A 17,048-nucleotide genomic window follows, 5' to 3' on the forward strand; every position below is an offset into this window, starting at 1 on the left:
GGAGAACCTGTATCGCTGGCCAGGTCCTTCCTAAGCCATACAAACACCCCCTCGCCACACACGCACACCTCCTGACTCCAGCCAACCCCACCCACTTCTGTGTCACAGTGAGAACGACCTGAAACATCAGTAAGCGTTGATGAATTCTACAGTAATTGCAATAGCTGAGGAAACTACTTAGGGATCTTCATGGGGCTGACAGGCAATCAGAAAATTCTGACAGTATTAAAATTACATTGTATAAATCTACAGGTATGTTGTCATCTGAACACTGATTTTTTTGTTGCCTCATCTCAAAGCAGATATTGTAAAAAGGCTCCAGAAAGGAAAACTAGCATTAAGACAGACATGGAAACTGCCATTTCATATGTGTAGTTTCAAGAGACACTCAAAGTTATTATGACATAAGTATGCAGAAATGTGCATGGTAAAGGTGTCACTGATAAGCAATTATTCTGATTTCTCTTCAACGCTAACACAATGTACTGTTAGCTTCTAGAGATCACTGCCGCAAAGAGCCATTATAGAAAAAAGCTTGGAAACATTTAAAGAGGACAAGTTTACCATGCAGGTAACAAAGTACTATCCAAAGTTCAAGTAGCTGCAGTGCACATTTGGAAGGAGTATTAATTTTTATGCCTTCAAGTATGTTGCCACTAATTACTTAAGTTTAGGAAAAAATCTTGAATGCATATTTCTACAAAATTGTCAATGAACAGATGTGCAAAATTATCCGTAGGTCTCCAAGATTTACCAAATTATCACTTGTAACTGCTACTTCTTTTAAAATGTTTTTTTCATTAGATATAAAGAAATTCAGACTGGGCTGTTACAAATGGATTGGAAAGCCATATGCAAAGCTTATAAGCTTCGTTGAACTGCACTGTCACAGTATTTACCAGAAAGAATTTCACAACAGGACCAAGCCAGGCACCCTAAAACAATAAAGAATTTTCACCTACGCAAATATCAAGACCTACTTTTAAATGATACAACAGACTCCAAAAATTAATCAAAGAACCACAAGAAATTGCTCAGGAGAACAAAAACATGTAATGCTTCTTTTTGGACACATCTGTGAGGTAGAAGAAGTGTTTCCACCTGAGTCATTATTGAATCCATGAGGTTGCTCATGGGTCAGGTTGTCAGGGCACCCACCAAAGCAGCAGGGAACGTAACAACCCTTAGCTTGCCAACAGACTTTTATTCACTCATGAGAAAAGCCGTGTGGTCCCTGCCAGACAGAGGTTGTTGGGTCACAAGTCACTTTCCTGAGCCAAATTCTAATCAACGTTTCGGGCACCAGCAACGGGAAGGATTGTCTCCCATATACATCAACAAAGGGCAAATTATTGCAAAGTAAAACAAATTCTTAAAATGTCCCACTGTTTTCCCAGGGAAGATTCATATATGAAGCAAAGAATGGAATTTCCAAAACCTTTAACAGTGAACTCCACACAAGTACTACTCAGGTACTCAGAATTGCAAACTGAATTCTCGTAATAACTTCATTTGTCTGATGAGACTCATCTGCTTAGAGTCTAACTGATAATACTTTTCTCAAATAGTAGCTGAACTTTTTTTACGTGGTTTTTTGTTTTGTTTTTTTTTTTTTTTTAACAGGTGACTGGAGGCAGGAGATCAAAGGATAAACATTTCTCCAGCTGTGGATATTCTCTCTTTTATCAGTATGGTCATCACAACTAGATTCGCAGTGAACAACTTTCCCACAATGGCAGGCATAATTAAATTTTTACTTTCACACAAACACACACCCCCCTCACCTTTACAAAGAATCACTGTACAGCCCTATTCCTAGCCTGGTCAACTTCAATATTTTTTTATAGCTTTGTGGTGTATGAACTTACATGATATAGAATGAAGCAAATAAAACACATAACTTCATTTCATTCTTGATATTGAAAAGAAGCACCTCTCCAAGGTTCTTAAGAAAGAGTAAGCCAGGCGAAGAACTGCTCAGCAAATATTGCCAAGAGAACAGCAGTCCATTTCTGCCCACCTGAAGTCATTTATTGCTGAAGAGTTCAGAGGTGGATCAGGAGTGCCTAATCTCAGTGTAAACAAATTCCACATATAGAAGTCATGAAAATACATCTATTGATTTTGGCAGTAGATATTCAGTGTGAATAGGGAACAAAATCTATGGAAAGGGAATGTAAAAATATGACATTTTTTACTTCAGGCTACATCTAAACAGATATTCAGGCAAAAAAACTCTTTCTTAAACCGATTAAGTTTAAAATCTAAGAAAGAAGAATTTACCTACATGATTTTCTAGATGTGGCTGAGATGATTTACGAATCTACATGTGCACCAGTGATTTGAAAGATTAAATCTCAACGAAGATGAAGGGGGATTTAGATGTTTTTGAAAATTCTACCCTTTCTTTTTTACTTTTTATCACATAATGCCATATTTCAATAAGAATATCAATAGAAGAAACTATGTTTTAGTACAATCTTGGTTGGAAATTATTTAAAGTAGATTTAAAAACCGCTACTGTAAACAAATACCTGGCTAATATATTTTGTTATGTGTAAATGGTAATCAGCAAGGTCCTTCAGAAAACACTGTATGAAACTACTATACACTCACACCATTTACCATAAATCAGAATTCAAAATTCTAAGAGACATTTGTAATGCTTTTACCGTAATTTCATAAGTTGTTCCAGGGTTAAGACTAGTAAGAAGAACTTCCAAACTGTCTGGCTTTGTTGTGACCTGTGTATAAGCTGCTTGCATCCATGGGCAGACCTCTTTGTATTTAACAATATACGAGAGAATTCTCCCATTTGGATGCAGTGGCATATTCCACGACAGCAGAATCCCAGCAGAGCCCACTCTTTCACCTGCAAGGAACACAGGAGGCCCAGGATCTAAAAACAAAACAACAAAAAAAAATTGTTTCACACACACACGTGTGCAAACATACACATATAAAACAGTTTTTAATTCAGTTTCCAGATAATGAAGACACCTTCACAGCTTCAGTAAAGAAATTAAATCACCTAACAGCATAAAACAGAAAACTACTGTAAACTACTGAAAACTGTAGTCTTGAATAAACACCTTTTTTTTTTTTTCTGGCTAGAGTCTTGTTAAAAAAATGATTAAATGAATTTTGGAACACCATGAACATTCTTCTATAAGAATGTAAAAAATGTAATGCCCAAGATTTTCATGGACAAAACAGAGTTTAAAGCCAATTTAATGTTTGAGATATTCTACCATGTTTAGTTTCAGTTCCCTTCCCTAAAACCATTCAAAACCAAACTGCACTCTCTTACAAAACACGTCTTTCTGAAATGTCTCCAAAGTCTACCACTATACATATAAATTATTGGTTTATGGATATTACTGCATGACACAATAGCACATTTTTCAACAGCCTGTAAATTGTTCTCCTTTATGCTTTCTTTTCAAATAGCCAAGCTAATAAATGAATACAACTACAATTAACATCCAGGGCTGCTTCTTAAAAATATCTGATAGAGAAACTCTCATGCTCTCATAGAACACCTCAGAACCATTTTTTATGGTTAAAGCAGATGAAAAGCTCTAATGACTGTTCAAAACTGATTACCATTTCTCAGATACTACTATGCATAAAATATATATAAAAAAGCATAGTTAAAAAAAGCAACAAAATTTCATCAGTCATTATGAACTCACTTGTCACGTTTGTTGTCACCGTTCTACTCGCAGGTGAACTGTAGAGTGAAGAGGAAACTGCAGAAACTGTAACACTGTATGTTGTTCCAGGAATAGTATTAGAAAAATCGGCCTGATATAGGACATAGACTTATTTAAGTCTTTGAGTACGAATCATGCAAAGGAAAAAAAAAACCACCAAACCCCAACAGTTTAAGCACTGCATTACTGAAACTGATCTTTTAATAAGTTTTTAGAAATACTATAGTACTTACAACAGTAAAAATAGTAGTTTACGTTTGTTAGCTGCAGTACAGTATTTTGCCATCTTATTTAACTACCCTCCAAAAGATTTGTATAACATTCAATATTAGAGAACAAAAATAACTTAATTTTATCACAGAATCACCTATCAGTGTATCTAAAGAGGCTTTTCTGTATCATCATCATTATCAAAGCAAATATGAAGCATTATAAAATTTCTTTTTGAAAGAACAAACACAAAAGCAGCCTGGAAAACTTACAAGTTTTTGACTCTTAAGCTAGCCCATCTTTTGAAATAAACATAATTAACAACTTTTTAGCAAGCATTTATATAAAATACCTGTATCTTTGCAGTTCCAATTAAAAAAAAAAGAAAAAAAACCTGAGTAGCCATTATTTCTACCAATAGTATTATATTTTCCAGACAGCAGAATCAGAAAGTGCTCCTGTTCCTTTTTGATGGCTTAGCAGTGAAATGTTGCCTGCATTAATGATTTAAGCACAGGTCTTCCTGGCAAGTACACAATTAATGAGTCTGTATTACTCAATAGCTCTGCCCTTCCTTTGTTAAACTATTCATGAACCCTTGGATGACTGGCTGTATTCTCCTAGCAGACTTTAAAAAAAGCAACTTCACTACCTGTGAACTCTGGATGCTGAAATTTGCTCTCATCAATTTTTTTTATTAATACTTTCATATTCATTTCATTTGCATTAAATAGCTAAGGAAGCAAGCTTGAATTCCATATCAGCAGTGCATAAGGAAAAGCTGGCCATGCAAGTCCTGTAATAAAAGCACATACCTGATACTCCCTAACTCCAAGATATAGGATAACAACAGAACCATGATCAGGAATAAGATCCACGTGAAATCTGTCTGCATGTCCATACGGTAGTCTCCAGTACAGTGAAAAAGAATGTGATGAAACATTGAAGAATTTAAGTCCTTCTGGCTTTGCAGGTTCTGAAAGAGAATTGCGGAATAAAAGACATTAACTTAAATAACCCCCTTTACAAATATATTAGTAGTTACAACTGAATAGAAAAGCATCCAAGAACAGTTTACTTGCTACATGAAGGATAATCGCTACTGGATATACAGTTGCTAGGCTACCTCTGAGACTTGATTTATCATCTCCCAACCATGCTGTGCAGACATCCCCATTGGCAGAGAGCAAGCTCAAGGATACCTGCCCAGTGTTCAGTTAACAAAGAATCTCTGCACAGTCATGGCATTTCTGCTGTCCTCACCTTATTAGCACTACTGCTGTCATAACTAGAACTACTGTTGAAATTCAAGATATAGCTGGTGCTTGTTCTGCTGCTAACCACAGGTTGTTAACTCTTTTATACTTTTCATGTATTTGGAATCCCAGTAATTCCATGAAGTCTAGTGAGTTAAGTCCCCCAAATTTGGATGTTTTACTCCTTTTATTAACGCCAAGTTTCCACCTATTCCTGTCACACCATCTCACTTTCTTCTGCCTTTAAATCTGTATCATCCACTCTAAACCTAATAATGAACCAGATTTTAGCATCTTCAATAGGTCATTAAAACATTATCTATCCAGAATATTGTATAATTTACCTACTTGTGCAATCCATAACCATGTGCATCTGTCTCCTTACTACTTTGGAAAGTGCACACACCTAACAGTTGTCCTCACGCTTATCTCCCAGAAAAAGCCCAGTCAGTAACGCTATTCATCACGCTTCAGATTCGCCACTACCCTTGCACTCAGTCCTCTGTCTGCATTAATAACATGGTTCTTCAGATTTCAGAATGAATCTTCTAGTACTGTTTATACCCTAATATCATACTGTGCAGTCTGAATATCATATCACTTCCATCCTGAAAGAGCTCCAGTCCTTTCTTATTCACTGCAAATCTGCTTAATTATACATCTTTCATGAACTCTTTACACCGACTGTCTGAAGCTGCAGAATCATTTCAAATTACTCCAGTTTTGCCACCAAATAATCTATCTGAAATATCAATATATCCAAATATTACCCTTAATTTTATATTCAGTCTGTATTTGTCATATATATATATGATTTTTAACTTGTTGCTTTATTTTAATAGTAACAGAACAAAAGAAAAATTATTATATATGAAGTTGTGCAAGTGTAAATGACACCATAATTTCTTCCTTTCAGTATACTTTTATAAATTTTAAGTCTTACTGCTATCATCGGTACTATTATTTCCATGGATCTCAACTTCCTTTAAAGCTGGATTTTATGCTTATAGAGGTCTTTTCATACAGACCCATGAGTAATCTCTGAGTGTACAGTTATCACAATACTTCAAGTCATCTCTCTACCTCAGTTGAATTACTTCTGCCTCAGCACTAAAAGAAAGCATAAAAACGTCCTCATGGAAAATTTAGTCTCATGAAGCTAATGCTCTTCCTACTATTATCCCACGACTGAGAGTGACCCTTCCCACCGACACTGAAAAAAGCCTCAGTTCTACCCTTCTGCAGATGTAAGCACTTCATCAGGGAATGCATGTGTGAGTGTGGTTCACTTGAGCCTCACTGCACCTGCTCTTCTACAGCCCTCCTCTCCGACTCACACACATGCACACACACTTCTTACCAGCAGTGGTCAGTATATTTGTATAAAGTGTATATCCAGTATATTTGTGCAAAAGCATAGTAACAACATTTCGCTGTAACTATCTCCTACAGAAATACTACTCCATATTCGCAATACGTATTCTGAGTGGATTGGGAATTAGTTGAGGTTGAGCAGAAATATCAGTGAATATGGAGTGCAAAATACAATGACCTGTTAATTTTCTTCAAAAATCAACCGTTACAGATCATCAGGCTCAGCATCACAATGTAATCTCAATAGATTTAAGCAAAAGGAAGCACCATTAGGTCAACCAAACCGACTTAAATCTTCCCTGTATTAGAAAAAAATATTATTTGCAATTGAAGTATTATAGCATTGTGGTCCTAGTTTAAACTTTAAAATCATACAAGATTTCTTCTTATTAATTTTACCCTCAAGACATTACCTCAAAACAAACGTAAGGATTTTCAACCCTACATCACTTTATTTTAAAGGCTCTCTTTGACCTCCTGCTCCAGTCCCCCTGACTAAGGCAGAAGCACAAACAGTTTGTCAAGCGCTGAACCCAAAAGCAGACATACAAATGTCACGACATTTGGTCAAAGTAGTCAGTCAATGGCAACTTCCAACACTTCTCAGGTGTCTCTCATACCACCATGTCATTGCCACAGAAACCCCTATAAAAAGTAGTGTAAGAAAGTAGTAAAAGAAATCAGTTGAAGTAGTTCTGGCGCATCTTCTGCTCTTTAAATTCAGTTTGTATTTTACACTATTACATTACAGTAAAACACAGACACGTGTCAAGACTGAGATTTTACCCCACTAAGTTTTAATCACATATCTAATAAGAGACAGTCCTTAAACTGGAGTAGTTTACAATCTACAGCCCTAACTCTACAAACATTTGTAAACCTGTTTAACTTCACTCACTGCAAAAAACCCTACTGAAATCAATGAGATAAGGTAAACCAGCTCGTGCATAACTCTTTGCAGGATAAGATCTAAAAAATAATGAAAACACTAAAAAAGGTCAAAAGAAATGCAGTACAGCTAAAAAAATAATGTTTCTGGTAGCATATCACTAGATGCAGGTAGAACAGGGTATAAGTAATGTATGTCTGCAGCCACAGCAAACTATTATATGCAAGATCTCTTGAAATTCCAATGTTATTCTACAAAGTGAGATCTACAAAGCTAAACGTGCACTGTTATTGACAGCTACCATTCACCATCAAGGAGAGAAAGCAAGAAACCATGCAGACCTGTTACAATTTCAATGAAAGCAGAAGCTCCTTCAATATTTCCTCTTAGTCTTTGCAGTGTGAAATTATAAATGCCCCCGGCAGTCAGGTCCGTAACACTGAAGTCAGTCAGTGCTCCTGGAATCCTGAACTTGTTTATAAAAGTGTTGTTTGATAAAGATGCTTTATAAGAAGTGAAGTTTGTCTTGGTTGGATTCCACATCAAAGTTGCAGAGGAAGTATTTACCATTTTTAATGCCAGACCACATATCCCAGCTGGTTCTACAGTAAAAAATATTCAGATAATAAAGAAAAATTTAATGCACAGTCCTTAAAATATAAGAAAATTACCACATTTTAAAAAGACATGTTTTTTATTTAAATGTTTTCAGGGTTCACAACATCATGAAACATTCACACAAATTTCAGAGGTATGTCTGTATGGATATATGGTAAACTGTGCTATTATGCTGCACAGGCTAAAACCTCAGGATGTACCTCCTGTGTGCACTATGTAATTTATGGAAGAGAATTCCAGATTTATCAGATCTTCTGTAAGAACAGTAACATTGCTCACTGGTGAAACAGAATGAGAACTGAACACTTGAGAAGTAGAGATTTTATTCAGTCAGAAGTGTTTATAAAATACATCACAGGCCATACAATTTTAGAAAACTGTTCATCTGTTCACTTAGCAATATAGCAAATCGCATGGTCTCAGTGATTATCCCTTTTTTCCTCTTTAAATATTCCTTTTGGTTATATTAATAAGTCCTCAAACCACAGATAATTATTTACAAATAGCATCTCCATTAACCTGTGCAGCACAGCTGCAGTTAGTAAAAGAAAAATGTTTCCAGTCCTCCTAAAAAATAAATCTTCCAGATTATTTAAGTACCTTGTTTAAAGCTGTCTGAAAAATACTAATTAGCATAATCCCATTAAAGGCTGGATTATTCAGCATAAAAAAATCCTAAAGGTTTGCCATTAAAACCGTAATCTCTCCATAATCTAGCCGTACATTGGACTCACCCACAATATTCTTGAAAATGTTTTCTTGAGGACAGAAAGAACCTTCAGGACCATGATGGTAATTATTCTGCTGCACTGTTCATTAACAAGAATCTGCAGGACTAGATGTGGGTTTTTTCAGAGGTTCACTCATCTTTGAATAGCTAAGTCCAGAGCCTCCTTGACTATTGACTAAGTTAAGGAGTTATAGTCCAAACAAGCCACAGAAAATCCATCAAAGAAGGGAGGAGGTCTATGACACGCATGCGTATAAATCTGGGATTTATTTTCTGATTACACTTAGCTGCTCTTTACCTGCTTTGGCAGTCCAGAATCTGATGTAAGTCTCTGCCACAAACAAACTCTCCTCTTTTTATGCTGTATCACCGGAGCATTGGAAATTACTCTTATTCTTTGAAGCCCAGGAGCAATGCTTCAATCTTACACCATGGGCTTGCAAGAACTTGAGAGATGCAGTAACAGTTGTAAACAAAATGCAAGGTAATTCTTAAAGTATAGGATGCTGTTCTGGCAAGATCTTCTTTTGCTAGAGCTGGAAGAATTTTGTGAATCCATCTCTTTTTCAAACAGGTATCTGCAGCGATGTCTAGACTTCTCAACTTCGACACAGCAAGTTACATACAATGCTTCTGTTTAAACAACTATCACAAGAGGAAGCAGAATTTGCTCCCTGAAGTGAAATTTGCATTTTGAACTATGACCCTTTTGAGTCACTTAGGTACAATGATTTAAAAGTCTCTGAACATTTACTGTTTTTCAAAAAGAAAAAAAAAAAAGAGAAGTTATAAGGTATTTCCTTACTTGTGATGACTTTTTTCTCCACAGCCACAGAGGAATCCAAGCCTTTAATTGTCCTTAACTGAAACACATATTCTGTCCCAGGGGTCAGATATTTCACTACAGCTCTGCTGTCATAAACTGTTCTGGTAACCAGCTTTTTGTTATTCATCAGACAGTATGAAAGCTATGGAGGAAAAGCAATTTCTTGTATCAGACTATTTTGCTTCATAAAATTAACGTTCAGAGATTCAAGCTACCTGTTTGTATAAAAATATTTACAATATCCCCCACATATTAACAACAAAAAAATCAAGAATATGGCTTGTTTTATATTATGTTCCACAAGGTTGCTCCAGTACTTACTCTAAACTTCCATAATAGCCCAGTGGTGAAAGCAGTGACTTTAATCTTTAAGCGTAGATGCATGAAGTGAAGTCATGGCTTACAGACAACATGTTTTTGCTCTTGGAGGAAGGATAATAAAGTGTACTCTGACTGCTCAGTCATACAGCTGTACTGATGAGCTGTACAATTAACTACAAGACAGCAAGAATGAGAATAGCCAAGGGGCAGAAGAGCAGCCTTAGGATTAATCAACAGGATGAGATAATTTTTTTTTTTTAATTGTAAAATGGAGACATTTCCAAAATCTCTGTACCTTTCTGGCAAAAAAAACCCCAAACAAACCAAAACAAACAAAATCAAACAAAACTAACCAACCAACCAAAAAACACCTACGCACTGTTCAGAGCTGAGATTCTGAAAAGAGTCCCAAGGAATCAGCCACTCAACTCTGCTCACTGGTACCTTGGAAACTCACTTGTTTAGAGCCACTGCAGAGAATAAAAGTGCTGGAGATACCAAGTAATTGAAATCTGGGCACTTAACTCCTAGAGGCTCTGAGGATTCCTTCTGACCTCCCAGGCAAATCTAAGACGAGAAAACAAACTCCTGTGATAGTCCCTTCTGTGGACACAGAAAACCGTTACTGCCAACTGTTTCATACCCACACTAGCGAAAGGCAAGGTGCACACCGTGTCTGCCCTGCAGAGGAAGGCTCTAGACAAGCATCTCCAGCACACGCACATGGGTTTCTCAGGCATGGCAGTTAGTGCTTAGAGATCAAGAAGGTTTGCAGCTGCCTTCATCAGTGTGTCCTGTCCTGCTACCCATTATTTACTCCAACAGAAGAGGAATATTCTAGACACGGCAGTGACCTGACAGCACTTTGGTTCAGCTACTATTCATTTGGGGAGGAACGATCCAATTTCCCTCTGTATATTTTACCAGCACAATACCTGTTCATACACACTAAATCTTGGAGACTGTCATCACTATTATAATTGCAGCACTGCAAAATGCTAGAAGCAAAGCTATAGATTAAAGATTTACATCTGTATAAACAAGTTAGGAAAGCACCTTTTGTGCACTCTTCGCTCTACAAACTACAATACAGTGCACAGAAAGTTGGCGAGCTGGGATAATTAATTTTAAATGATTAGTAAAATGATCCCTTTTATGCAGGTGCACCTTACTAAGCAACCAGTCTACTGAAGTCTTTCTCATTAAAGATTTAAAGATAAGCTCATTTATTCAGACAAAGCACTGTCTAATGTGGCTGCTTGCTCTGTGAGATGCTGAACAATAATACTGTGCCATAAAGATCAATATTACAGACGACAATTACTTTCCACAGGATGGTAAAAATAACCTGACCACACACAAAAGTATATCTGAACTGGTTCAAAACCTGACAGAGAGAATGAAATTTCATTTTAAAATTTGTAAAAATACTCCAGGCTACATCAGCAAACTGAGCGGTGGTAGGTTAACTGGCTACTCTTATTCATTCAGATCAATGCACCTTTACTCTAATGAAAAGAAATGTCGAGAAACTATAAGAATACTCAGATTTCAAGTTTTAGGTAAGGATATAATCAAAGTCATGGGGAAAGGGGAGGAAAATAATTAGACACTGTAATGCTGGGATATAAACTGTGTAAGACCATTAAAGCAAAGTACTTTGTCTCGTGGTAGTGCTATATACTAAGGAATATTCTAGTCAAGTAAGTTAACTCTACAAGACTATAACTTGAAATCTTTATTGATTCAAATGACATGTTTAAAGAGCAGTTTACTATCACAAAGTTTTATTGACTGCATGACTATATTCATACAGTGACTGCAAAATGCAAAGGATAATACAAGACAGGCTGCAAAAGACAGGATTCAAAAGAGAGACTGGGTGAATGTCATAGTGAAACATGATCCACAAAGTATTTAGATAGTGGACTGTTTCTGATCAGAGAACTGAAAATTTCTAGATTTTGTGCTAAGCGTTGCAAAGGATATGGTTCGTAATACAAATGCTGAAGAGCTACTCTGTAATACCAACCAATATTAGAACTCAGTTTCTTTGTAAGAATAAAAGTAAAAAGTCCAGCATAACGGAATTTAATTAGAAAAGGAGAAAAACTTAAAAGTTATAAAACAAATTAAAAGAAAATTATGGAGGAGCACCCAAAAGTGTCATGGTATGAAAAACATGGAAATGCAACTTCAATACAAAATACACCACTCAAAAAATTTGTAGAGGGAATGTAGAAATAGACAAACCATTTGAACAGTAAGGAGAATTACTTTAAGAAAAGATATCCTTAAAAACTGGAGACCATGTCAAAACAATAAAAACTATAAACTTGTCTAATTCATGCAAGCTAACTTAAGAAGCACAGGAAAGCAGGGCAAAGCAGAAACACAGGTCAGCAGGCCAAGAAACTGACAGGCAAATTGAAAATAGTATAACTACTCACAACAAACAACGATTTAGACACACAACAATAGTTTATCTGGGTGTTAGGGAGGCCACTAGCTGACCAAAGTACAAAGGGAGCACTCAGCGTAGACAAGTCCATACAAGAAATAGTAACTGAATTATTTGTTTCAATGGTCAAGGATGTTCCAAGACCAGAATCATTATTAATGAACTACGAATTTTGAGTCAAATTGCGTTGTCTCAAATTGAAATGTCCACAGAAGAGGTTTTTAAAAAAGTGTGACAGTAGTCAGAAAGCTAGACAGCATGTTATCGCCTAGGAAATGAATAGGAAGCAGAACAGAAAACACTGTTAACCTTTTGATTACACACCCACAAGTTAGGTGAACACCCAATCTCATACATCAAAAGCTCAGAAAAATTAATGAAAAAAATAGTAAGAGATGTAGAACAGCTTCCACAGAAGAATGCTGCACAAAAGACAATGGAGAAAACAAAGCTTATGAAATCACAGAAGGCATGGGTATGATGAATAGGGAAGTACTAGCTATTTCTAATATCACAAGAACCTAAATACCAGGTTTAAAATAAAAGTGTACTCTTTCAGATAGAGTATAACAAAATTGTGAAGTATAAAGGATTAAACAAATTCAGGAAAAACACTCACTGTTTTTCTTATGCACGTCCAGTTTCAACCTATCCCTCAGGAAATCCCTAAACCACTTAGTGTTCAAGCCCAGGAGGGTACAGGAGTTAACAAATGCTTGCAGTTTTGCCTTGTAAATTGCTATACTTAACAGAAAAAGTTTTATCCTGGAACTTTCTGAACAAAACATTCAGATCCTTCTATATAGAATTATTTTTTTATTTTGCAGTTTAATGAAATTAATTTGTATTACAAATTTGGAAAGCTAAGAAAAAAAGATTACACTGCAGTTGCATTCAACCCTTGGAGTCCAATCTTCTTTTTCATTGCGCACTAGCTCAAAAATCACTTTTTGAAAGCTTTTAAAAGCATAACTTTATAATCTTTTAAAAAATTGTTATGTAGTATGAAATATGTATTTAACTGATCTTCTCCCATAGCAGTATTTCTGTCTCATGTAGCTTGTAAAGACAAATATGCATTTTTAGGTTTGCACCACACACAGAGGATGATAATTTCATTGAGAAATTAAAAAAAAAAAAAAAAAAAAAAAAGATGTAAAGGATTGCATTGGTTTATTCCCATTCTTATCTCACCTGAAACATATCAAATCCTCCCCTTGGTAGTTTCCAAGCAAAATAGACTGTATTTTCTTCTTGCCCAAACACCTGTAAATCTGATGGTGGATCAGGATCTGAGGTAAAGACAGGAGTGGATGCAAAACTTCATATAAAAATAATCTATATTAATTTGAATGAAATTAACATCTACAGAAGACACTGCTGTAATTAATTATTTCATATTTCAGTGCAGAAACAGATTTCATTTTGTACTTAAGAAGAATATAAAATAAATTAAATTCACCTATATATTAGCAATAGAATCAGAAATAAAATCAATGTTCATAAATTTTTATGGAAAAGTTGTATCATCCTAATATTACTGCCGAGTCAGCTACTGCCAAAATCCTATGAACTACACAGGAAACTTGTTTGTGTTTGCAGGCTTTTATTTACTTAGTAATATTTAATGACATTTAGATTGAAAAGAAAGACATGCATGCATTAATCCAGCCACTGTTAAAATGCATTGATTTAATAAGGAATAGCTTTTCTTAGACAATACCTTAAAATGTAACAACCCTAATTATCTGAAATCATGAGAAGTTATTAATAAACCGTAAGCTTACAGGTACTGATCTTGAGGATGGTGGAGTAACTTCTTTTTAATCCATTGGTTGTCACAATACTGATTAAGAAATCAGTGCCTGGCATAAGACTCTCAAATTTGTACATTCTACAAAGATTTAAAAAAAGAGATTGTGTTCTTTAGGATTTTAACAACGCATGTATCTTCATATATTAAATCTTTATAGCATTATGGATATTACTTACACATGATGTGCGTGTACATGCGCATATGCTGCCAGACATAACTATTTTAGTATGATAAAAAACTTAAATAGGATGGTTCACAGCAAGTTCAAGTACTAGAAAGTCTTAAGAGACAAAACATCCAGAAAGAAACACAGGTTCTACTGGTGCTCACTCCAGTGCAGTATTTGCTTGCTCTTCCTTGCACAAGCACATCATATGAGATTTGTAATTTGTAAAAAAATGCAATTCTTAAAATAATCTTTTTTCACATGGGTGTGGTAATGTATGTCAACTAAAACATCAAATGCATATCACATATAAGTAACACTGCAGGCTACTTGTTTTAAACATACAATGAAACATCTGTTTTGAGTTCATGCCAGTTATTTTTTAAACGTAATCCTCATACCTTACACCAGAAGGTAACATTTTCTTCTCGTTGAAGACCTTACTGTTTATTGAAATAACATATCCATCAAACATATTTTGGGCTGGTGGCCAGGTAACTGTTATTGATTCAGAGTCTCTGCTATAGTTCAGGTATTTAACTGCACTTGGTACTGTGTGACAATAAAATAAAGTGCATTACTTTTAAAATACATTTTAAATACATTACTTATGACACGACTCATGTCCTCAGAATGCAATGAAAACTCCACAAAAATTATGTCATTTCCTTGCTTATCTCAAGAACACACAGACTAATACCACTGAGGTAATGCGTATAGGGACTTGTGTTACCCACGAGATCCAGAGCCAAACTGCTTGCTGCTCTGTAATGCTACTTAGTGCAGTTCTGATATCATTGATGCGGAGTTCCTCAAAAATGGACAGTTCCTCAAGAAAAGAAATGTCTGTATAAGAGACAACATACTGGGCTGAGACCAAAGTCCCCACTAGCACAGTATCTTGTATTCAATAGCAGCCAAATGCGTCAAAAAGCATTTTTACTCTGCTGTGGAGCTACTCGTGTGAAATTGTAGCTCTTTTTGCCACATGTATCACACCACGCTTATCTACACTGAATTGCATCTGACATTTTAACATCCAGCCACTGAGACATACATGGTCTTTTCCACAGTCACTCTTTGCTAGTTCTCATCCTTGCTATTCTGAGTAACTTCACATCAGCAAACTCGTCATCTCTGTGCGTGCTCACTTTTCTAGATCATTTATGAATGTGTTGGACAGAACAGGTCCCAAAGGCATCCGACAATCTCCCTCCACTGTGAAAACTACCTTTATCTTCTGTTCCCAGTTGTTAGGTCAATTTAAAAGACTGGCTGCTTTTTTAAGAGCCATGGTAAGAGAGTATCACTGACATGTTTTTGGAAATCCACACAGCATATATAAATTGTATGTCCTTTACCACATGTTTGACGACTCCTTGAAAGAATCCAAAGATGCTTTTGAGGCATACTTTTCCTATACTAGCAAGATCTTTCCTTGTTCTACCTCTAAACTATACGATACTACATAGTTTATTATTAGGTATAAATTTTCAACCAAAAAGCAATGCAATAGTGGATGTATCTCTAGAGTGAAGACAGCATCAGAACCACTGCGGAGTTACTCTACTAGCCAAGAATAGTGACACTGGTAGTCTGGTCCAGGTTTTAGCTAGAGCTAATGACTAAAACTGTTTTCTCTCCACACCGTGAATCCCCACCATTTTCTCATCCCACCAGGAAGGCACAAATTTCCACTGGAGCAGGATATCTCAGTATCTATGGCACTGTACACTACTGGAGAGAGGGCAGCTCAGACTCCAAACTCTCTTTTAATGTAGTTTCATTGGAATAAGAATATCATGCTTTTTGAAAAAGAAGCAATAGTGAACTGATACAACTCTGAAATTATTATCTCAAGACAGTATGTGAATGTTACTGGCCAGAGTACTTACTTCCCGGTGATATACGAATAGACTTACTCACAGCGCTAATCAGAAAGAAGCAACATAACTGTTATGAGTGAAAGACTCATATGAACAGAGAGGAGAAACATCATTCCAAAAATGAAAGAACCCTTCAGAATGAACACACTTGCTGGAGTGAGAAAAAGAAGCAGAAAAGTCTGACTTCAAGGGATCTTCATTTAACAAGGAAAGAAGTAACAATGAAAGAGTATTTTTTAAATGTATAATGGATGGAAGCCACTAGCAGCTAGGAGAAGAACTAGAATAGAACGGAACCACGTTGCTGAGAATCAAACGTCCTAACCCAAAGTAAAGCTAAATGTAGAAAAGCCCAAATTTAGTCCTGATGTAAGGGGAGGCCAATGAGAGAACATCATAAAACTAATTTAGTGCTGAACACCTAAGTGTGTTCAAACTCAGCACTGAAGCGAGAAATCAAACATTAGAGAGAAGTCTAAGAAAAAAGATTTAGTTTTCCGTAATGTTGGTAGCCACACAGTGTGCAAGTATCAGTTACTGGACTGTACACCTGCTTGAGTCATTATGAAGTTAACACTGGTAGTCCATTGTACACTGAAAGCATATTGAAGTTCTTGAAGGACACCAAGTAGCCAAAAAATACAGAAAATCACAATGAAAGAGAATAAGGAGAAATTATGAAGATGATTGAATTACTTCTATCTGAGACAAAAATAAAGTTCAAGAAGAAAGCAGGACAGATAGATGGAGTAAAACAAATGCTGAATTCGACAACATTG

At 35.9% G+C, this 17,048-nt stretch overlaps 1 protein-coding gene across 1 annotated transcript in view; it reads right to left on the minus strand.

Annotated features, from left to right (window-relative positions):
* PTPRQ (protein tyrosine phosphatase receptor type Q) overlaps positions 1-17,048 on the minus strand; it is a 137,943-nt gene that overhangs the window by 104,098 nt on the left and 16,797 nt on the right. Inside the window, exons 13-20 of the mRNA XM_075428396.1 lie at positions 14,785-14,935; positions 14,189-14,295; positions 13,596-13,693; positions 9,599-9,761; positions 7,787-8,047; positions 4,742-4,902; positions 3,696-3,807; positions 2,673-2,899 (exon numbers count right to left, since the gene is read on the minus strand). Of these exons, the coding sequence (XP_075284511.1) occupies positions 2,673-2,899; positions 3,696-3,807; positions 4,742-4,902; positions 7,787-8,047; positions 9,599-9,761; positions 13,596-13,693; positions 14,189-14,295; positions 14,785-14,935 (1,280 nt within the window). The remainder of the gene's footprint in view (positions 1-2,672; positions 2,900-3,695; positions 3,808-4,741; positions 4,903-7,786; positions 8,048-9,598; positions 9,762-13,595; positions 13,694-14,188; positions 14,296-14,784; positions 14,936-17,048) is intronic.

The sequence above is a fragment of the Opisthocomus hoazin genome, chromosome 8, assembly GCF_030867145.1.
Source record: "Opisthocomus hoazin isolate bOpiHoa1 chromosome 8, bOpiHoa1.hap1, whole genome shotgun sequence".
NCBI lineage: Eukaryota > Metazoa > Chordata > Aves > Opisthocomiformes > Opisthocomidae > Opisthocomus > Opisthocomus hoazin.